The following is a 24,101-nucleotide window of genomic DNA, read 5'->3' as shown; positions in this document are numbered from 1 at the left end:
CTTAGCGAGACTGTTTGTGGCCCAGATTTTCAGATTACATGGCATGCCTGAGACAATTGTCTCCGACAGAGACCCCAGATTTACGAGTTTGTTTTGGAAGGCAATTTGGGAGAACATTGGCACGCTGTTGCAGTTCTCGTCATCGTTCCACCCGCAGACTGATGGGCAATCCGAGATTGCCAATTCAGTGGTTCTAGATTTATTGAAGTCTTATATCTCAGATCAGAAGACTCAATGGGAAAGATATTTACCTTTGGTGGAATTTGCCTACAATAACACGATACACTCGTCGACGGGGAAGGCGCCATTTGAGATTGTTGAAGGTGCTGCAAAGGTTCCACCCTTCCTGAGCACGAAAGATAAGATCTTTGAAGCGGATGAATATACGCGAGATCTGGATACGGATTTTGCCAAGGTTCGTGAGACTTTGCAGAAGTCTCAAGAACGACAGAAAAAGGCAGCGGATCGCCATCGTCACGACATGAAATTGAAGGAGGATGATTGGGTGCTCTTACGTTTTGAGAAGGCACGCCTACGAAAGAACAAGGGAAAGGAGAGGCTTTTTCCAAAGCTTAGTATGCGATACTACGGCCCTTTCCAGATTACTGAAAAGATAAATGAAGTCTCCTTCCGACTGAAACTGCCAGATACTTGGAGGATTCACAATGCATTTCATGTGAATCTCTTGAAACCTTTTAAAGGTGATGTGCTTGATGATGGGGAGCCTGATGAGCAACCCGAAGTGGAAGAAAACGAGGAGATCCTTGTTCCTGAACAGATTTTGGCACATAAGGATACGAAGAATAAGGGTAAAGTCTGAAGGCGGTTCTTGGTTAAGTTCAAGAATTATCCTGCACTTGATGCGAAGTGGATGGAGGAGGAGGACCTAGCAGATACTCCTCAGATTGTGAAACTTTACCTCGATGCTTTTGGTTTAGCATAGTCTACTCCAAATGGAACCCAGAATTCAGCTTGGCCGAAGATCTGGTGCAGTGGGATGCACAAGAGGGGAGTTACTCCACTCCTTTGTCAACAGATGCCTCGATTTTGATACTAAAGTCACTGATGTCTCTTTGAGCTTCAGGGATACTGAGAGCTGACAGTATTCTGCTGGATGACTTTATGAAATGGACTTCCTGATAATGATACTGATTTGTTTCTTCACTTCTTTTGAGTGCAGGAAATGATAGCCGAAATGACTGCAGCATTTTGGTCTGATTGATCTCGAATAGACATGGTTGCAATAGGGGTTAGTCAATCGGACATCAATGAGGTCCCGATTGGACCTAGATGTGATTGCTAGCTACATTGCCGATAAATCATGGTCTAAGATCCGAATGAATGTTGAATGTCATGTGATGTCCTGTAATGTCTGGTGATGTCATGTGATGTCGTGATGTGACTGTCGATTTTGTACATGTGCTAGATGTGTGTTCCTAGTACGTAGGTACTAACAGTCAGTGTCTGCTAAGACGGTTTATGGCTTTTGTCGGTTTTGCAGGCGTAATCGCGGTCGATTACAATGCTTTCAAGAGGGGGGTATGTCACAAAGTGATGACGTGGCGGACAGCAGAAACCCTAAAATTCCTGCAAACCCTAAAAACTGCCAGAAACCTTAATTCGCAGCAAACCCTAATTTTTGGCGCAAGTGCCACGTGGTAGGGTTGTACGGATTTTCCGAAAATTACGCCACAATTTGCGCTGGCAGCTTTTGGGCGTTGCTTTTTGCATAAAAGAGAGAGAACTTGCTTTTTTTTAATATATATATAAAAAAGAGACTCTCTAAGAGAGAGAACTGATGCTTTTGATTTTTAAAGCTTTTGGGGCTCTGCTTTTGGGCATCCCTTGTAACCTTGAAATTAGTGGTGAGGGCCTCACTTCTCAGAGCATCTGGACGCAGAGTCTGAGAGTGAAACCCTAACCGCTCTCTTGTACTTTGATGATTGATTAATACAAAAAGAAATACCGAAAGGGGCGCCAGTCTTTGGGGCCAATATCTCTAGGCACGGAACTCCGCCAGGCCAGTGCAAATCTATTGTGATCTGTGAATTGTTTTGAAGTGGTTATTTGGTGCTATCGCGGTTGATTCTTGACTTGGAGTGTCCAAGTTTGTTACACCTCATATTAGGAGGGATTAAAGGTGGGTAATCAAGAGACATAAGTATCGAAGGATGGGTGATTTGTGGAGGAAGATGGGATCATAAGAGTCAAATAGGGGTGTTGGGTGGAGTGGTTTGCCTTTCATCCTCATTGTCACTGGTACGGCCATCCCTGTGGTAGCTCTAGGCCATCTATGCTATGTTTGCAATTCTTGGAATGCCTTGCTATCATAGGGTAGCTCAGTAGCACACATGGAGTTTCTACAACACCATTTGGTAGAGGAATATTGGTTTGTGATGTGTTCATTAGATGTTGGCTCTCCCACTGTGTGCATTAGCCATGATGAGGGACGTCTTGTTTTGTTTCCTCTATGCAGTGACAAATCGCCAAGACGTTGTCATCGTATTTCAAGGACAAGCAAGAAGCTAGAGAAACTGGATCCTACACATAGTTAGTGGTGGCAGGGGCCTGATGTGTGCACTATCGAGAAGCTCATGCGATGATCACTTTGAGATTGTTGTCTTCAATTGCCTCACGGTATGTGGAAGTTGCTTCTCTCACCCTCACAGCTAGAGAATGTTTTATGTGGTGGCTACATGGAGCCACTAGTTATGGCAATTGATGAGAGGGACCCCTATAGGTTTTACATCATGCTACAAGACATGCGTAGAATCTCAACTACTTTGAAGTTTTCGACTCCAAAAGAGGAAGATGGAGAGAAGGCATGAAAATATACATGAAGTCACGAAGTCTGGATTATTGTCCATTGATTTCTTCTTATTTGAGCAAGACAAGCCGGAGATGATAGCAGCTACCATGTAGCCCAGAGTGCATGGAGCATTTTACCATTTCGATGGAAGTCTGTATTTTCTAGACTCTTCTCAAGTACACAGGAAGGCTCTTTGGCACTTTCATTGTGGATAACAGGCCACACTACTGCCATGTCCTAGACTTTGTAGTATGGGAGCTCAAATTCACTAAAAGTGCTCTTATTTGGGTAGAGGTATCAAGAACACGAAAGCATAGTGCGCGAAACCGAGGATGGTCGCTTATATATACATGGATCAGAAGCATGGAGGCATGGATTCTTAGGTTGTAACGGCAAATTATTCTCAGTAGCCTCCTTGTGAACACTTGACAATGCCATCTAGAGTCGGAGAGTGAATTGCTTTGAAGTCCTCACCACCACCGACAACATAGCACATCCTTGAAGACCTACCTGTCCTGACTGCCAAGTGCTCTTGTAGAAAATCTTCAGATTGGTAATGCTTTGGTTTAAACGTACGCCACAACTATGGTAGATTTATCAAAATACCAAAAGATTCTTACCAAACCCTACTTGCTTGTTGCATCAAACCCTCCCTTGGGATGACACCGAACATAGCCTCTTTCTCCCTACCAAACCATGTCGCTCTCTCTCGTAGCCCGACACAACATCAATCTTAGTAGCGGAGGGCTACCGTTTTCTGTACATTAATAAGAAGATCCAGAGAGCCCAAGGTGGTGCTACATGAAGGAAGTGTGAGTACTATGAATGAGGTTCATGTTAGGGAGATCTACTCGACGATGAGCACCGGCAATAGGTTACCCTCGAGATGTGAACATAGGTGATTGTAGCATCTAGTGCAAGCGAGACTATTTTGCTCATGCAAACTTACAATCCGCTTGTGACTCATAGAAGAACTACCAAAGAGAAGCTTTGCCAAAGTCGTAGTCTCCATTGTTTTGTGTGTGTGTGTGTGTGTGTGTGTAGCTATTTTACTTATATAATAAGACAAATTAAGAAATTTTAAGCTCAAAAGACAACTATCTTTAAACAAGTGACAATGATTAGTACAAAAACAATTCAATCTTAGAATTATTTATCTACATGGCTATAAGAATGAGATCTATTCTAGTGTAAAAATACAATAGCTGATCTAAAAAGTACGTCACAAGCAGTAGTAAGAGCTAGTGATGTCAAGGACATTCATTTGTTTCAAGAAAAAAAAAATCCAAAAAAGGATAGAGTCCTCACCTGCATCCATCCAAACAAGTCAACAGATACGTTAGCCTTAGATGTGTTTTACAGGTGTCAATAAACTATATCAATTGCTATCCATGTCCAACTTACAACTTTTTCAACTTAAAACTACTATCCAAAGTGTTTATGCATTCCAGTTCTTAATTGTTTAGAAAAAAAGTTTATTATCCCAATTATTTATGGAAGTACTTATAGGTATGGTTTCTATAAAGCCCCAATTTTTTAGACTTTTAATAGTTAATAGCATACATATGATTCTGATCAGAAGGTCACCACCCCTCCTGATCCAAGTTTCTTAGCCCCCATATCATCCCATAGATTAGTTTTTTCAATATTTAAATTATTTTACCAGATTTATCAAGCTCAAATTCGTCTAGCTTTTTCAAGTATCATAAGCCATAAAAGTATCCAAATCAATGTATTAGGTGCAGCGGAATGAATGTTGTATTTCGCCGGGGTTCTGCAAATGTAAAAACGCTAGGCTGATCTGGAGTGTCGTGATGACGCCGGGGCTGATCTGCTGTGCACAAATCGCCAAGGCTGATCTGATGCAAAAACGCTAGGTCTTCTCTGGAGAAAACGCCAGAGTAGACGCGGAGGCTGGTCTTGCTGAGAAGTTGCCTGTTGAGCAAGGTGCTCCTGCTGCCTCTTCTGCCAGAAAGTGTGAACTTTGGTTTGCTTATATATTAACTTAGCAAAACTGCCCTACCTACTTTTGTTGGAAAGTCACTTAAAAATAATAAGTGAAAATCCCAATAAATAGGAAAATAGGCTAAATGCACTGGAAATTTCCCCTAACTGATGCGAATGGATTCTGATGGGAATTCCAATGATCATGTTGTGTGCAACCGGAGGATATGCATCTATGCTAAGTGACTGGGCATGCACGGTTTACGAATAGACTCACAAAAGTGCCAGATCACTGCTAATCTAGACTTGACTGAACTGACTGAACCCTTCTGTGGTGTAGCTTGTCCACGGACACATAGGGTTGGGATGTGTCACATGACACAACGGCTTTAGAACAAAAAATTACATTGATAGTTTTAAGTTTACCATCTTGGCTAAGCAAAACCAAATCCCGTACGGAATCTATCATACCACAATTAGTATGCCAAATGAGGTGAAGACCTACTAAATCTAGTCAAGCTAGCCTTAAACAAAGTTAAAACACTATCACATCTTGGTATACAACATCGAAGGTAGCACCCATTAATATGTTGGTAGCTTCTTACGAGCTCGGTATCAGATGGAACAAGAGTTACTTTATGGTATACAGTTAGCAGACCACCAAGTGCACATAACAGTCGCCCCTCGGGGCTAGTAATACCAAATCCACCATTGCCTTTCAAGGGTATATTATACCACCCTATTATTTAAAAAACAAATTCCAAGCAATGTAGTGCTAGGACAAAGTTTCTACGGCAAAAACTAGAAGACTTATGCGCCATATTGGCTCGTCTGAAAATAGCTTGAAACAGGAGCCAGAACATCATTTATGCAGGGGTTCCACCAAGCCAAAGGTGTAATATGGTTTTACCCAAAAGCTTCCATTGAAACAATTTAAAACAATAATCAATTCTGCAAGAGCCAGTTAATAATCAGTAGCGCAAATTACGTCAGAGGAGAAACGATGCAGACGTACTCTATTAAAAAAGAAATGTTAATCTAAAACATACGGACGCAGTCACCATTAGCTATCAAATCCAAGGTATTTCAACAACTTAGCATGTTGTGAAGCGGTTACTGCAAAAAGAAAGAAAGAAAAAATATATAATATATATATATATATATATATATATATATATATATATATATATATATAATATATAACACCAACCTGAGATGCCTCCTTGTGTTCCACATCTCCATTGCAACACAGTAAGCGAGTGTTCATGTCCTTAAAAACTCACTTTTCATGTACACGCATAGAAAACGCAAGAGCCAATGCTAGAGAGGTAAAGATTAACCCTCACTAACTTGGTTTTAAATACCCGATTCGGTACATGTTCTTCTGAGGAGACATATTCAAGGAAAATCGTGAACGATCTGTTATCATGACAAGGAGAGTACAATCAGCGACAACCGCCAACCTTAATCCAATGAGGGGGGAGGGTCTGTGTGTTAGGAATGAGCGAGAGTAGAGTGCAGCGACAGAGTAGGAGTAGTAGGCGTTGCGTGGAGAGGGAGCATATACAGGTAGCCATCTATGGCACGTAGCCACAACCATGATTGTCAGAGTGCAGAAAACCCTTTTTTTTAATGTAAGCCATCTATCACACATGTAGCAAGGAAGTTCTCAGGCTGCACTAGCATAGAGCGAAAGCCTATCGAGGTGGTAAGATCAATTCTCTGTAGCAAGGTGGCACAATGTTTCCTCAAGCAGAATGTACGGAGGTTTTAATAAGACGTTTAAGTGAAAGGTTCGAGTTTGCATTTAAGCTTGCTGCTTCAACTTCTGCTTGGAGTAAATCTTAGATCAGCAATTGTCAACAATATGCTTTTTCCTTTCAGAGTGTGAACAAAAGCGGAGCCGGAAATTTTGTGATTGTGCGTATCATGTCGTGTTGCCACAGCATCGAGGAGTAGCAGGCACGTGTAAAGAAGTAGAAGTAGAGCGAGTAGAGCGAGTATGTAGAATTGAATTAAAATGTACACATAACATGCGACTATACCCACGACACTAAGCGATGCAAGGCATTAAATTGGGGGGATAATGGGATCGACGACCGGGAAATCCACGCACGAAGGCCGAGGCTGATTAAACTCGGACAACACAAAAATTGAGGCAAAATTAAACCCGACCGGCCCGAAAAAGTGCCCCCCTTCAATTGGGAACCCAAAACTTTGCAGCCCAGATTGAGACGCATGACCATCTCACCTACACGCACATGTAGCTGAGGCTGTTTTTTCAATTATTTATTATAAAACACAAGAGCTGTCTACGTTTAATTCGTGGTCGGGTTTAGTTGTTAAGTTGACATTCAAGACCCAGATTTCCTGGGCCTTAGTGAGCAAACTTCTCAGCCCATGATCCCCTTAAAAGTTTTAGAGAGTCCGTTTCATTTGAGTCGTGTAATTTTCATCGGCCTTCTCGCTGCTACTACTACTACTACTGGGAACGCTTTTAAAAAATTCATTACTTAAAAGATTCCCATTCGATTCCCCTCACAACCACTGTGCTGCATGTGCGCCTCTGTCCTCCCACCCGAGTCCCCCTCCTCTCCCTCAACACTGCGTCAACAACAACCCTCGATTGGCTCCCCACCCTTCAGCTCCTGCATCGGTCTGCCTTTTCCCTTCCCCTACCACAACACTCCCGAACTAGCAAATTCATCATGAATTCGCAGTCAGCTGAGAGAGAGAGAGAGGGGGGGAGGCATAGCCTGTATAAACATGTTCCCTCCTCGCCCTCTTCCCTCCTCTACCGAAGCACTCAAAACAAGTCTGCGAACTCTCTGCCAACGGGGGGAGAGAGAGAGAGAGAGAGAGAGAGAGAGAGAGAGAGAGAACATTTATCCTCTACCAACGCAAGACCTCTAAATGGGTCTGTGCACTCCTCTACCAATGCGCGAGAGAGAGAGAGAGAGAGAGAGAGCCTCCGCTTTGCCGCCACATCTCCTGATCTCCCTCTACACCACTGCCCTGCAAACGTTTGGAGAAATATAGCATGCTAGCCCATGTGGGTAGGGGAGACTTCACTTTCCAAAACCTCATAATGTGCATACAATCTCACCCTTCCCTTCTCCTTCTAAACTTAATGACCCATTTTTTGATTTTTCATCATTGGGTACCCCCTACTCGCTAAGTTTGCCATGATTACTCATCTTGTCGTAGAGAGGGAAACTACCACCTTTACACAAGAGTATGGAGGACTCAATAGGTATGGTGGTCGACAAAGACAACTACAGGACACTGTACTTAGCCCTTAGCTGCCAACAAGCTTTGTACTTGTCAAGGGTCATCTTGTACATCCATCGCTTCCAATCACCTTCCTCTTTATGCATGGGAAGCAATCCAAAGTGGCTTGCAACCCACAAGCGTGTTGCAACTTCATGCTGCTGCAACTTGCAGACTTGCACGCCCAGGCATTAATTTAGCCCAGGCATTAATTTAGCAAGCATTCGATGAAGACATGTCCAAATGTATATTGCCCTCGTATATTGCAGCAAAGAAGCTGTCATCAGACAATCAATTAGCAACACATGCATCAATGATCAATCATCTTTTTCTCCACAATCAGCACCACATTTCTGAGAGCTTCTTTACAACGGTCAAGGCGCTCGCTCGCTCTCTCTCTCTCTCACTCACACACACACACACACACACATGCGCGTAAACAGATGCAAAGATAGCCATGTTAAAGCCCACCTTTAGCCAAAGGAAGAGCTTGTGGTCTATGCAAATTAAACATGGATGCACTAATCTAGGCTCTACAGCCAGCATCAACACGATTCCACTCATGCGTGCCCAATGACAGCAATGGGAAAAACACTAAAACACTGTTCTGTTTATGCATAGGAGTGCAAGAGAGTAAGGAGAAACAGATATGGCTTGTGTGTTGTGCAAGCTCATTTCTTTTTTCTCCACAAGCTATCTTCTCATTTCAAACATTCCAGAATTTTATTTTTTGCATTGGCAAGCAAGAATCTCATCGTGATTTTTTCTGCCAATGTCAGCGTCTTAATGCCACATCCTTAGAGATGTTCAAGAACAAGGCCGTCACTAACTTGCCAACAGCGGCATGGCCTGAGACCGAGACCGAGACAGAGAGAGAGAGAGAGAGAGAGAGAGAGAGAGAGAGAGAGAGAGAGAGAGAGAGAGAGAGAGAGAGAGAGAGAGAGAGAGAGCTGTAGCAGCATACCTTGCACTCCTTGCTCTCGTCTCTTTGCGCTGTTGCTGTCGGCAAATTAGCTTTTTTTACGCAAGCTCTGCGCAGCTCCATTTGTGCCCCGCCATGCTCGAAATGGTGCAGCAGAAATCTCCCAATTGCTTGCCCAGTTTCAGCGTCTCTAAACTGGCTCCTCTACCCTAGATAGATGTGAGTATGAGAGCCATCCGATGCGCTTTGTTGTAAATTTGAGGTGTGAGTTGTAAATTCGGATGGACATCTTAAAATAACTTCTGAAAGCCTAAAAATTGTGTACAACATTTCATAGGCACCATGCCTATATCACTCCCTGCAAGCAAGACGTGCCAACAAAGCATAATTGATTCCATCTTATTTGCCCATGTCAGAGTCTTTTGTAATGCGACATCCCTTCAACATATAAGCATAGCCTTCAAGACCAAAGCATAGGTAATTTCATCAGGAGAGACGCCCTCACTTCGCATCCGATGAAAACAGCCCAGAGCTTCTTGACCCTGCCCCTGTTCTGCATATCCCGCAATCAGTGCGTTCCAAGAGACAACGTCCCGGACGGGAAGCTCCGCAAGCACTTTCTGTGCTTTCTCAAGTAAACCGCATTTGGCATACATGTCGACCAAGGCACTGCCAAGCACGATGTCTTTGTTCAACAGCCCCCGACTCACAATGTCATCGTGAATTCTTTTTCCCATATCAGCGTCTTGCACAGTGCCGCACGCCTTCAAGATGCAGGCATATGTGATTGCGTCTGGAAAGACCCCCTTCCTTTGCATCCGCTGAAAACAGCCCAGAGCTTCCTGGCCCTGCCCTTGTTGGACATATCCCGCAATCAATGCATTCCAAGAGACGACATCCTGGACAGAAAGCCCCTCAAGCACTTTTTGTGCTTTCTGAAGTACATCACATTTGGTATACATGTCAACCAAGGCAGTGCCAAGCACGACGTTCTTTTCCAACAGCCCCTGACTATTAATATCATCATGAATTCTTTTGCCCATATCAGCGTCTTGCATCGTGCCACATGCCTTCAAGATGCAAGCGTAGGTGATTGCATCTGGAGAGATGCCCTCGCTTCGCATCCGCTGAAAACAGCCCAGTGCTTCCTGGCCCTGCCCCTGTTGAGCATAACCTGCAATCAGTGCACCCCAAGAGACAACATTGCGGACAGGCAGCTCCTCAAGCACTTTTTGTGCTTTCTTAAGTACACCACATTTGGCATACATGTCGATCAAGGCAGTCCCAAGCTGGACGTTTTTTTGCAACAGCCCCTGACTAACGATATAATTGTGAATTCTTTCACCCATATCAGCGTCTTGCGTAGTGCCACATGCCTTCAAGATGCAAGTGTAGGTGATTGCATCTGGAGAGATGCCCTCGCTTTGCATCCGCTGAAAACAGCCTAGAGCTTCCTCACCCTGCCCCTGTTGGGCATACCCTGCAATCAGTGCACTCCAAGGGACGACATTCCGGACGGGCAGCTCCTCAAGCACTTTCTGTGCTTTCTCAAATACTCCACATTTGGCGTACATGTCAATCAAGGCAATTCCAAGCTCAATGTTTTTTTTCAACAGCCCCTTACTTAAAATATCATCATGAATTCTTATGCCCATATCAGCATCTTGCGTAATGCCACAAGCTTTCAACGTGCAAATGTAGGTGCTAGGGTTTGGAGAGATGCCCTCTCTTTGCATCTGCTGAAAACAGCCCAGTGCTTCCTGGCCCTGCCCTTGTTGGGCATATCCCGCAATCAGTGCATTCCAACAGACTACATCCCGACCAGGAAGCTCCTCAAGCACTTTTTGTGCTTTCTGAAGCACACCACATTTGGCATACATGTCGACCAAGGCAGTGCCAAGCACGATGTTTTTTTTCAACAGCGCTTGACTAACAATATCATTGTGAATTCTTTTTCCCATATCAGCATCTTGTGTAATGCCGCATGCCTTCAAGATGCAAATATAGGTGATTGCATTTGGAGAGATCCCCTCTCTTTGCATCTGCTGAAAACAGCCCAGCGCTTCCTGGCCATGTCCCTGTTGGGCATATCCCGCAATCAGTGCACTCCAAGAGACAACATTTCGGACAGGAAGTTCATCAAGGACTTGTTGCGCTCTGACAAGTGCACCGCACTTGACATACATACTGACTAACGTGTTGCCTAAGTACGTGTACTTTTCAAGCAACCCACTATCGAGGATGTCAGCATGTATCCTACTGCCTTGATACAAATCTTTCTTCTTAGCACAGTCTTTAAGGGAGCTCACAAAAGAAAGACACATTCTCTTGTTTTCCATGTTTGCTGCGCTGCTCTGTAAACACGAAACCAGTGGTGCTTCGAGAGAAAACGAATCGCTAAAACAAACAGTGGCACATCGTCCGCTCAATTCTCTGGCTTACTGGCCTGAGCAATGTTAAAAAAGAACCAGTATTTTGACTGGCTGAAATTGTTAAATCTCGGTTAAATTTTGAGCTTGCCTTTAAGAAAACCCGGAAATTTACAAAAGTTTTAGTGTAATTACTGGCAAAAGCTTCAAACCTTGACCTACGAACCGAGAGAACTTCAAGTTTGCCCTTATTTTCACCGGTAAGGGAAAATGTATTTTTCTAGCCCTGGCTGCCTGAGAGGTGAAAGCTTGGTTCTCAACACGTGTCATCATTTCCTTGTAGTATGACGGTGTGCCAGCCTAGTAAAGTTCCTACCTCAGAATCAGTCTGAGGAGTACCATGGTTTCCGAGATGGCCTCTCATAAACCTCGCTATTGATATAGAGCACTCCATAAAAGATTATCCACCCCACCATAGGAGTCCCATATATATATGTGTGTGTGTGTGTATATATATATATATATAAAATGCTCTTGGCCTATGCACACTTGGTCAGACACTCCCCTGATTAGACCTATTGTCTACTGGACTACACACCATGTGCCCGTCCTAGCCCTCATGATATCCAATGTGGCCATCTATCCCATCCTTTGGACTCCACCCCAACCTCTATGCACCCACGATGTGCTTTATGCACTCCATCTGTGTGTGCAATGAGTGCTTCGTGGTCTCATTACCATAGTTGACGTTTCATTACCTCCCCCTAAAGAAAGATTATATCCTCGTAAACAACATGGGACATATAAGGAGAGAAAACCATAAGGAAGACTCTCCTTAACTCTTGAAAATATAGCTGCAAGAATGCACATGAAGATGTTGAAGATGAAGGAGAAGCTCAAAAGCATACAACACACGATTCACTATTACCAAATGTGCTAATACAAAGATAATTCTTGCCCTAGACTAATAACCGTATATACAAGCCAAAAGGGAAAAACCTGAAGAGGGAAAAAAGTGTTCGGGCAGTTCTACGTGTGTCTCATCACTAAATAATATGGTAACAAACGCCCCTAAGAGTGATGTTGTTAACATGAGCTGGCACTAAATGTATAGAGAAGTTCCAGCAAACACTAGATCAATCCACAAAGGGGAGTAAGCCCAAAGCTTGACAGAAAGCTTCGAACTTCTCACAAGGCAAAGCCTTAGTGAAAATCTAGATCAACACGGTTGTCCTACGTAGGCACATAAGCCAAAGGCTGACCTCTTATGTAGATAGTCTCTCCCTGACATAACGACAAAGCATCTCTATGTGCTTTGTGCAAGCATGGAACACAGGGTTCCCCACAATTGCCAAAGCACACTGACTATGAGTAAAGATAGCGGTGGCAAACTATTGTCGGACATCCAAGTCAATCAAAAGGCTTTTGAGCCAAATGTATTCAGCAATAGCAATGAAAGCTACTATGTACTCATCCTCACAACTAGAAGTAGCCACTATAGACTGCTTCTTGCTCATGATATGCATGAGCTGCCAAACATGAAACAAAAACCACTAGTGGACACTTGTGTGTCATAGCAACCATCCCAATCCAAATATGAAGAAGCGTGTAAATCTATGGGCAATGATCCTCCCTTGTGATAAAACAACCCAAGATGAATAGTACCACTCAAGTAGCAAAAGATCTTCTTGACTACCTTCCAATGTATAGACCATGGCCCTATACAGAAATCTGCTCGCATGTGTCTGCTTGCATATGAGACTACATATTGAACATCCGGCCTTGTAATGCATACATAAATGAGGCAACTGTTAGGAAATAAGACGTAGCTAAATAGACATTTAAGTAGATTACTTAACGGAGAGAGATAGATTTCACACACAAGAGATTATAGAGTAGAGAGAGAGAGAGAGAGAGAGTACACACGATATATGTGGTTCACCCAACATGGGCTACGTCCATGGGAAAGCAGCCACTCAATGGCTTTAGTACTTCAAAATAAGAAGTATTTTACAAAGGGATTATACCCTTAATAGAGCTCCCGCCTTGCTTCACTCTCACCACCTCACACACACCTTGTTGCATCAACTTCACACTATCAAATGTGTGTAGAAATGGCCTCCTTTTATAGGCCAAAAGGGTTGCCCTTTCTCATGAGAGGCAACCATGTGTAGCCGCCCTTGTGTAGATAAGTCCAAATCGGACCCTCCAACCGCCCATGTGTGGCCGCCCTTGTGTAGATAAGTCCAAATCGGACCCTCCAACCGCCCATGTGTGGCCGCCCTTGAGAAGACAAGTCCGCTTTTGAATTCGGCCATCGGTCACCGGCCATTGACTACTGGCCACCGGCCAACCGATCGATCGTTTTTCGACCACTTTCCAGCCGCCGTTCGGCCATTATATTATGACGAAAATAAATATTCCGGTGATGAAAATTTTGGTTTTCGACGAGTGATTTTTATTTCCGATGAGTGATTTTCCTTCACGCATGATGGCTTCTCCTCATAATGGGGGCCTTACAAATGTGTGCTTTTACCACAGAAAATTACAAGGGGTAAATCAGGCTCCATACTTAACAATCTCCCACTTGGAGAATGATCTCCAAACCAAACCTATGTGACTGCTTTCCATCCTGGCTTCTTATCCTTGAATGTTGATTGAAGATGAGCAAAAGCTCAACTTCTCCTTGTTGACCACCTTTGTAAACATGTACGCAGGATTTTCACTTGTATGCACCTTTCCTAGCTTTTAGTTGTCCCTCTTCCAAAAGAGCGCGTATGAAGTGATATCTCACCTCAATGTGCTTTGTCCTTGAATAAAAAGCTGAGTTCTTCGTAAGATGGATAGCACTTTGGCTATCGGTATACAAGACACAATTGTCTTGTTTGAATCCAAGCTCTTCTAAGAATCTGTGAAGCCACATAATTCTTTGCTTGCCTTCGTCATTGCTACATACTCTGCTTCCGTGGTAGAAAGTGGGACCACTTTCTGCAGCTTTGAAGCTCAGCTTACTGCTGTGCCTCCAACTGTGAATACATAGCCAATAGTGCTCCTTCGAGTATCTTTGTCACTGCTATATCTGCATCAGTATACCATTCTAGAAAAATATCAGTTCCTCCAAAATACAAAGCATTTGTTGTTGTCCCTTTTAGATACCTAAGGATCGACTTCACAGCTTGCCAGTGTTCTTTACCTGGGTTGTCCATGAACCTACTCACAACTCCCACTGCATGTGCAATATCTGGCCTTGTCCAGACCATAGCATACATTAGAGAACCTACCGCTGCAACATATGGAGCTTTAGACATATAGGCTATCTCCTCTTGGGTCTTTGGATACATATCCTTCGTTAGTTTAAAGTGACCAGCCAAAGGTGTAGAAACTGGTTTTGCATTTTGCATTGCAAACCTTTCTAGTACCTTCTTGATGTAATCTTCTTGAGATAGCTTTATTGTCTTCTTCGTCCTGTCCCTTGATATTTTCATACCAAGTATCCTTTTTGCAGCACCTAAATCTTTCATTGAAAAATATTTAGAGAGCTCCTCTTTTAGATCTTGGATGTCCTGCATGTTAGCACTTGCAATCAACATGTCATCAACATACAACATTAGAATGGTGAACTAATTCCTATCTCCCAAAATCTTCGTGTAGACGCAGTGATCCAAGTTGCATCTTGTGAATCCATGATCCAGCATCCATTGATCAAACTTCAAGTACCGTTGTCTTGATGCTTGCTTTAAACCATACAAGCTCTTCTTTAATCTGCAAACCATTTTCTCCTTACCTTTTACTTCACACCCCTTTGGTTGAAGCATGTAGATTTCCTCTAAGTCACCGTGAGGGAATGCCGTATTTACATCCATTTGCTCGAGATTTAGATCATGAGTAGCCACAAGGATTAAGACAAGCCTAATTGAGCTCATTTTTACAACAGTAGAAAATATTTCATTGAAGTCAATACCTTTATTTTGAGAAAACCCTTTTACCACAAGCCTAGACTTGTACCTTTTCTTCTTCCTTTAGCTTGTACACCCATTTGTTTTGAAGTTCCCGCTTACCTTTAGGCAACTCAGCCAACTCCCATGTTTGGTTATGATGTAGTGAGTCCATCTCCACTTGCATGCTCTTCGTCCATTCTTCTTTGGATTCATGTTGCATAGCTTCTTCGTATGATTCCGGCTCTCCAGAATCTGAGATCAAGAGATGGTTGAAGGAAGGAATAAACCTTTCTAGAGGTCTACTTGCTCTTGTAGATCTTCGGGGAATAGGTTGAGGCTCCTCATTTGGTTGACGTTGTTGCACATTGTCACTGTTTGTAGTCCTTGAGTCTTCACCATCCTCAAGCTCCATGTACTCATCACCTGTTTCTTTTGTTTGTTTTCTTTCCAAGTAATCTTTGTACATATTTTGTTCATTAAAAATTACATCCCTACTCCTTAAGATTTTACCATCTTCAGGATTTCATAGGCGATACCCAAAGCCACCTTCTCCATAGCCAATGAAGAAACACTTTTTGGACTTTGCATCTAGCTTTGATCTTAGGTTTCTATCTATGTGCATGAAAACCTCACACCCAAACACTTTGAGAAATGCATAATTCACCGGTTTACCTGTCCATGCCTCTTCTGGAACTCCCCCATCCAATGTCGTTGAGGGTGACTGGTTGATTAAGTACACAAACGTACTTACAGCTTCCGCCCAAAGCTCAAGCGGTAGGCCTGTATGTAGCAGCATGCTTTGTGCTCGCTCCATGATTTTCTTGTTCATCCTTTCTGAAATCCCATTTTGTTGATGTCATAAAATCTAATATCTAACCAACCCAAATGATTTTCTCATATTAAATTGATCACTTAATGTGGGAGAATAAACGGGAACAAGTGTTAAGATATAGATATGTGCTTATAGATCTATCTCAACACGGGGCCAATAGTAAAGGGGCCCAAATGGGAGATGGTCTATCAAGAGCAAGGCTAACCAATGGAGCATAAGACCTTAGGGTTAGCTTCATTGAAGACCTCCAAAAATGTGTGTAAAAGTCCTTTGACCTTAGGTAAGCTAGGGCTGAGCTTGAGGTGGGAACCCGGCCCAAGCTCGAGGTGCTTGACCTGCTTGTCGTGCTTGAGGTGTTTTTCCTGCTTGAGGTGCTTGACTTGCCGCTTGATTAAGGAGCTTGAGGTGCCTTGACATGCTTGCCTGAGATGCTTGTGGGAATACCCCCTAGTCCAAGTGCTTTGTCATGCTTGATGACTAAGGTGCTTGAGCTTCTAAAGTCAAAAGCATCCCTACAAGAAGGGGGGCGAGCCCTTTTCCTAGGGATTAGAGAGAGAACACACACTCACACTCACAAGGGAAGCCCCAGCTTGAAGAGGCAGCAAGGACACATGTCAGGTCCCTACCCATGTTACCTTCATGTGTTGCTTGAAGCTTATTGGCTAGGCTTCAAAGGGGTCCAATGATAAATTACTTGAATTATCTAATTGTTTTTGCATTTATCAAGTCCTCTCTCTCAAAGGGGAAAGGGGGACACTTGTCCCAAGGCTATCCCTGTTGCTTGTAATGGCTTCTGCTTGTGATTGGCTAGGCCTGGAGGGGTCCAATGAGCTTCAAGCATGAGCTACAAGGGGGGGTCGACCCAAGAAAGCTAGGGGGGTTCTTAGGGGGTATACTCACCCACACACACTCACAAGCACTCTCATTGTGTACTATGCAAAGTGCAAGAGCTCCCTCTCCTTCTCCAAGCAAGTAGAGGTTGAGAGCCTACACCAACACTCTTGGCTATGGAGTGCAAATCCAACCAAGAGCCATGCTTCAATGCTTAAGCTTGCCATCTCCTTCTTCTTCATTACTATGCTATTATGTATGCTAGCAACAAGAGTATGATAAGTGAGGAACTAATTCTTTCTCCTACGAAATGTTTCTTCTTCCTCTTCCCTACCCTCATTCCCTGCTAGCTCTCTCCACCTTCGAAGGTGTTTGAGGTCTTGGGACTGAGGCTTGGGATAGTTAAAGCTTTCTTCAAGTTTATGTTATGTTTGTGATACATGAAGCCTTCCATCTTCATGGCATCACCTAGGTCACAAGGAACACAAAGACTGTACTGTAACAAGTCTCTCTTTATGGGAGAAATCATAATACAAATGCCTATTGGAGGGGGGACCGGCTCCACATAAATCCGGTCCTCAACTGTTGTCATGTTCTCTAAACTCTCCCTCTTGCAAAAGTATTGTCTATGCCAAGTTAACTAATTGCTATGATTATGTTGCTATCTTCAATTATGTCAACCCGTTATGCTCACAAAATCATTTCTTGAAAGTACTCTCATTAAATTCCGCTACTCTCAAATTGAATAGGCAAATCCCATTACAATTGAGGTGTCCTTGGGGTTGTCCTTTGCCTCTGAATGCCATTGCTAGCACAAAAGCTTTCAAAAGCTTGGCTGCAATATTCACCTCCATTGTCGGATCTGAGGCATTTAACCTTGGTACCTGTTTCATTCTCCACAAAGGCTTTCCACCTTTGAAATATGGAAAATACATCAGAATTATTCTTCAAGACATAAACCCATGTTTTTCTAGTCGCATCGTATATGAATGTTACATAGTACAATGAGCCACCAATTGATGGTGTACTTGCAGGACCCCAAACATCAAAATGAACCAACTCAAGTTTTTTTATTTTTCTTTCATTTCCTGATTTTTTATATTTTACCCTCTTTTGTTTACCATAAACACAATCTTCACAAAACTCTAAGTCCACTTCTTTCAAACCTGGTAGAAGCTTTTTTGTTTGAAGTATTTGCATTCCTTTGGCACATCGCAGTGTCAACTTCTCTAGTTGCTGCACAAGCTGAAGGTTGTGTGCTAACAGTACACAAGTAAAGTGTACCGAACTTTCTCCCTTGACAAACACCAAAGATCCCTTTGAGATCTTCCACTGTTTGTTTTCGAATGCAATGTTGGGACCTTCACTGTCCAATCGTCCTGTAGAGATCAAATTATTGCGAAGAGAAAGAACATGCATAACATCTTTAAGCTTCCATTCATTTCCATTAGCAGTTTTGACAGAAACTGTACCTTTGCCGACAATCTCACAAGCTTCATCATCTCCCAAGTATACATACCCAAAATTACCTTTGGTGTAATCTTGGAAATGTTGCTTGTGTGGTGTCGCATGGAATGAAGCCCCAAAATCTACTATCCAAGAATTAAAGACATTGTCTAATGAGAGAATTAGAGTATCTTGCTCTACTTTATCTGCCACATTCGCCTCCGATGTTGGCTTGTTGTCTTGAGACTGTGTCTCTTTCTTCTTCTTGGACCATCAATCCTTCTTGACCTGGCCCTTCTTGCCGCAATTCCAACATTCAAGAACTGACTTTGTGCGTGACTTGCTCCGCCTTGAGCGATCAAAACCCTTTTGGTTTTTGAACCTCTCCTTAGGCCTTCCTCTTGTTTCCACTGATAGTGCAGCACTTGATGATTCTCCTGTGCTTCTCCTTCGCATTTCCTTGCTTAGGAGAACACCCACAACATCATCAAACTTAAGAGTATTTGTGCCAGAGATAGAATTACTTACAGCCATTACAAAGCTGTCCCAACTATCCGTTAGAGATCATAGAATAAGGAGAACTCGCACTTTATCATCGAAATTGATTTTTACCGATCGAAGTTGACTTATGTTTGTGTTAAAGTCATTTAGGTGTCCTGCAACTGAACCATTCTCTACCATCAAACGCTTCATAAGAAATACCTTATTGGGTGCCGATGGTTTCTCGTAGAAGTCGTCAAGTGACTTCATCAAGTCCTCTGTGGTCTTCATCTCCAAAACATTGAAGGCCACTGTTGACGCCAAGCTTAACTGGATTGTTTCCAGTGCCTTTTGATCAAGGACAATCCATGCTTCATCTGCCATTGTTGCGGGCTTCTTTGCAAGACCACCTAGTGGCAAATAGAGGTCCTTCTGGTAGAGATAGTTTTCAATCTGCATTTTCCAATGTTGGTAGTTTTTTTCGTTGAACTTCTCAATCTTGAGCTTTCCTTCCTCTGCCATAATTCCCACTCAATTCAAGGAATCCTTTCCTTGAGATAATTTAGCTACGAGCAAACCTTGCTCTGATACCAGTTGTCAGGAAATAAGACGTAGCTAAATAGATATTTGAGTAGATTACTTAATGGAGAGAGATAGATTTCACACACAAGAGATTATAGAGTAGAGAGAGAGAGTACACACGATATACGTGGTTCACCCAACATGGGCTACGTCTACGGGAAAGCAACCACTCAATGGCTTTAGTACTTCAAAACAAGAAGTAGTTTACAAAGGGATTATACCCTTAATAGAGCTCCCACCTTGCTTCACTCTCACCACCTCACACACACCTTGTTGCATCAACTTCACACTATCAAATGTGTGTAGAAATGGCCTCCTTTTATAGGCCAAAAGGGTTGCCCTCTCTCATGAGAGGCAACCATGTGTAGCCGCCCTTGTGTAGATAAGTCCAAATCGGCCCCTCCAACCGCCCATGTGTGGCCGCCCTTGAGAAGACAAGTCCGCTTTTGAATTCGACCATCGGTCACCGGCCATTGACTACCAGCCACCGGCTAACCGGCCAACCGACCAATCGTTTTTCGACCACTTTCCGGCCGCCATCCGGCCATAATATTCCGACAAAAGGAATATTTCGGTGAAGCCAATCTCAAGCTTTGCTCGAGATTAGCCGTGAAAATTTTGGTTTCCGATGAGTGGTTTTTATTTTTGGCGAGTGATTTTCCTTCACCGCACGATGGCTTCTCCTCATAATGGGGGCCTTACAAATGTGCATTTTTACCACAAAAAATTACAAGGGGTAAATCAAGCTCCATACTTAACGGCAACCAATAGCCTGATGATATAGCAGGACATCAAAGAAATCTACAACCTCTTAAAATCTAAGCCTCAAACCCTTCTCCATAGGAGTAGCAATAGGCCTACAATCCTCAAGGTTGAATTTATGCAATACAGCCTCAATATACTTTGTCTGGCAAAAAGCAATACCTCCATCAACCTGTTTAGAACGTCTGTCCAATTAATGATGCAAAAGTCCCAAATGCCCCTCCTTTGGTCCAGTGAGCAACATGTCATCAACATCGATTGCAATGATTAGAAATACATTATCCACATGCTTGACATACAAAGTGCTCTCAATTGGACCATTCTGAAAACCATGTGCAAGAAAGTGAGAAGGAATATTTCTGTATGGTGCTTGCGTCAAGCCATACAACTCCTTTTTAAGGCTACACACCTTATTTTCCTACCCTTTTTGAACAAAAGAGAAACAAAGCCATGAGGTTGCAATAAATACGCTTCCTCATGCAAATCACCATTTGTGACAACGGGCACCACTTGCACAACCTATATCCCATAGAGAAATTCCAACATCATAGATCCACCACATTTCTAATTTAAGTTTTCAGAAAGGAAGAAATCATTAGTGTATCTATTCATTCCAAATTAAGTAAATCATCTCTTTGCATCCCAACATAGTTTCATTTTTTAATACATGTATTGTTTGTTTACTTGTCTTGATTTCAACCATTTATGTCCATTGGGAATATCACTAAACTACACTACTTTTGTTGAGAAACAAAAGTTGTCTTAGTTTCAACCTTTTATGCCAATTGGGCATGTGACTAAACTACTCTACTTTTGTTGAGAAAGTTGTAAGTAGATTGACAAACGAATTATAGAAAAAGCAACTTGGCACAAATCCACAGCTCGCTGTAAGAATCGACCCTAATGGGTCACACAAATAAATCATCCATTCAAGTTTACAAATACTACAACGTTTTAGTTATCTTTGATACTTTCATATGTATGTATACTATGTGAATATTGTAATATTTACATGTAATTGTCTATTTAAAGTATGCATGAATGTTACAATGAAATAATACACATACATACATATAGATAACACACATGCGCATGAACTATAGATGGACATGTGCAAATTGATGGATCTACAATGGGGGAAGAGGATAGAGAGAGTAACGGTAACAAATTTTGCCTTTGTGTTTATGTATTTTCAAGAGAGAGACAAGAATAACTAGTTTCACTGTGTTTATGTATGTGCGAGAGAGAGAGAGAGAGAGAGAGAGAGAGAGAGAGAGAGAGAGAGAGAGAGAGAGAGAGAGAGAGAGGGATGCAAACATCAAGAAGAATTTAGCATGTTAAACTTTGTATTTGCGTGGGTTGTGCATATGTGTGTGCCTATAAGAAAGGGTGAGAAAGAACTATCTTCCATACATGGAGAGAGAGAGAGAGAGAGAGAGAGAGAGAGAGAGAGAGAGAGAGAGAGAGAGAGAGAGAGAGAGAGAGAGAGGGAGGTGGACATTTCAAACACTATTGTATTTTTCACATTGTTTAGCTCTTATCTATGAGGTGTACATTGTTGCCCGCCTTTTTGATGTGTCATATTTCGCTTCTTGTCTGCGTTGTGTGTGGTGTCTTCTTCATATCTTGTGTGCAATATTGTCAGTTGAATCATGTGCATGCACATATACTCTATATGTGTCCAATGCTTACGTGCTTTCTCTATGTTTATATTTGATATGTTTTACTAGAATTCCACGTAGGCTACAAGGCCATGCTTATCATAAGCTTAGAAAGGCTAGGTTTTTATATGCTTAGAACATTAATCAAATGTGTGAACTATTCCAATGTCAAAATAAGGCTAAGAAGGAACGAGGAAAGAGAAGAATAGAAGGAGATAAGTGGCAAGCACTAAGATTTTATTTATTGTAGCCAATCTGTTTTGATCTCATAGGGTCTCATGAGGGAAAATACAATCTTTCAAGCATGAGCTTTCATAAAAAACAGTATAGGGTTGAATTTGTAAGACCAAAGGATAGTTGAGGTTAGAGAGAGAGAGAGAGAGAGGTGGACCTTTGGAGACTCTTCTCTGTGTTTCACATTTTTCAGCACCTATCTGTGAGGCGTGCGATGTCAACTGCCTTTATCTATACCTGTATTATTTGAAAAAATGGCATAAGAGATAATGCCAAAATAAGTGGGATTGGTTGATTTTCCAAAAAAGGTTCCAATGAATAAGGCATGGAGGGAGCTTTGGGAAAGGAATATGGCTAAGTATTGGAGAAAAGGTCTTGAAGTACAAAATAAGGTAATACGAGGGTCTAATTTCTAAGTCAAGATGGGTACACTAGGTCATTGTTGATGAAGCATCATTTGAACACGACTTAACATTCATGAAAGCATGTTTCAATAAAAGTAAGAATAGCATGCTATGACTTAGGCATGGGATCAAAACTAAATAATTTAGCTTAGGTCTTCTTGGGGGCCCAAGTTTTCAATGAAAGAGTATGGAGGGTGGCTTCCTAGCCAACAGTCATGCTACTCTAAGAGACTAATTAAGGCTTAGTAGATGGGCCAGGCAAGTAAAGGATTGATACTCAAATAAAGGATAAAGCGATGATACTAGAAAAATAAAGGGTAGATGGGAGAAAATTGCTGATGGATAATAGAAACATTGGTTAGCCCCTTGTGGAGTATTTGTAACAACCATGATGAATGTTGGGGTAAAGGCTATGTGCCTCTTACCCCGATCAGATTCGCCAAAGACATCCGACTTCCCATCTCTTGTACACGCCTTATTCTTTACTAGATAGAAGTATAAGGGGCTCTCTCACACATATTGTGTTGAGTTGCTCCACCCACATCCTATGTTATCTCTCTCTCTCTATGTCTCTCTCTCTCTCTCTCTCTCTCTCTCTCTCTCTCTCTCTCTCTCTCTCTCTCTCTCTCTCTCTCTCTCTGTCTCTCTCTTGGCCCCCCGCATATACACCGCATTCATGCGCTCTTCAGTTGATATCAAAGAGCATGGTGATGGCAGGGAGCACGACGGTGTTGAGATCTTCAAGGTGATAGCTTCCTCGCTCTCGATGCTGGAGAGATTAAGAAATCTTGAAAGGTTTGTGAGAACACAATGGGAGCTTGCAAAATCAGCTAAGAGTGATGTATGCTCTTATGGAAGATCAAAAGAGAGTGTGAAAGATAATGTGTAGATGAAGGTGCTGCCCTAAAAACTATGTGTGCAACATCACTATTTTGTAGATTGTTTCTCTCCTTGTAGAAAGTAGATATGAAAATTCTACCCGCTAATCCCCTCTGTTTCAATGTGGTCTACAACTTGGAAAATATTCCTTTTGCAAATTCTTGACTGCTTAGCTGATATTTAGATCAGACTAATTGTATGCAAGGAATTTTAGGTTTTTTGTTTTCGCACAGTGTGCAAGTTTGATGCACTTTTGGAAGCATTATAGGTGCTCGAAGTTGGGTGCATGAATTTTGAGATTGAAGATGCAACTTCAGCTTGTGCAGAGCTTGAGGCTTGAGGTTTTTGGAAGATTTGGGTAAAGAATGTTTACACACCATTGAAGCGGTCTCTTGAGAGAGACACGGTTTTTTGTGTACATAGGTGGAGCTTCTTTGACAGGTCTTCACAAGTCACTTTGGCAGCGGTTTTGTGTTTTGGTTTATGATCTTTGAAGATTGATTTTCATATGGTTATGGTGCATGTTCGATGCCCATTGTACATGCATTTTGGCAAGCACTTTTGAGTGCCGATGAGCTCTCTTGAGAGCATTGTTTTTGCATTGATCAGTTTTTTGAAGTACACCTCTTTCGGCGCTTGTTTATGTGTGATCACTCTCTTGATGTGCGTTGAGTATGGATTGCCATTGTATGTGACATTGTGGAGCTGTTTTGGCATTTCTACTCATTGGCATTGAGT

General features: G+C 42.4%; 1 protein-coding gene across 3 annotated transcripts; it reads right to left on the bottom strand.

Moving 5' to 3' along the window:
* Positions 1–3,993: 3,993 nt before the first annotated feature.
* LOC147458883 (pentatricopeptide repeat-containing protein At2g39620-like) lies at positions 3,994–11,404 on the bottom strand. 3 transcript variants are annotated; one of them, XR_015187808.1, is made up of 2 exons: positions 8,988–10,977; positions 3,994–4,117 (listed from the first exon to the last, which is right to left on the bottom strand). XR_015187808.1 is itself a non-coding variant. In XM_086510298.1 (1 exon), the coding sequence occupies exon 1, from the start codon at positions 11,282–11,284 to the stop codon at positions 9,386–9,388; it is 1,899 nt and encodes a 632-aa protein (XP_086366424.1). In that variant the 5' UTR covers positions 11,285–11,404; the 3' UTR covers positions 7,453–9,385. The 3 variants fall into 3 exon arrangements, 1 of the variants encoding a protein (XP_086366424.1); XR_015187807.1 differs by lacking the exon at positions 3,994–4,117 and adding an exon at positions 7,463–8,300; XM_086510298.1 differs by lacking the exon at positions 3,994–4,117 and having other exon boundaries at positions 7,453–11,404.
* Between the last annotated feature and the right edge of the window lie 12,697 nt (positions 11,405–24,101).

The sequence above is a fragment of the Adiantum capillus-veneris genome, chromosome 4 (assembly GCF_014529385.1).
Source record: "Adiantum capillus-veneris isolate H3 chromosome 4, ASM1452938v2, whole genome shotgun sequence".
Lineage (NCBI taxonomy): Eukaryota > Viridiplantae > Streptophyta > Polypodiopsida > Polypodiales > Pteridaceae > Adiantum > Adiantum capillus-veneris.
This window is presented reverse-complemented; position numbering and strand designations above follow the sequence as displayed.

Excerpts from the sequence above, each read along its gene's own strand:
- LOC147458883 (XM_086510298.1), bottom strand. The coding sequence starts at position 11,284 with ATGGAAAACAAGAGAATGTGTCTTTCTTTTGTGAGCTCCCTTAAAGAC.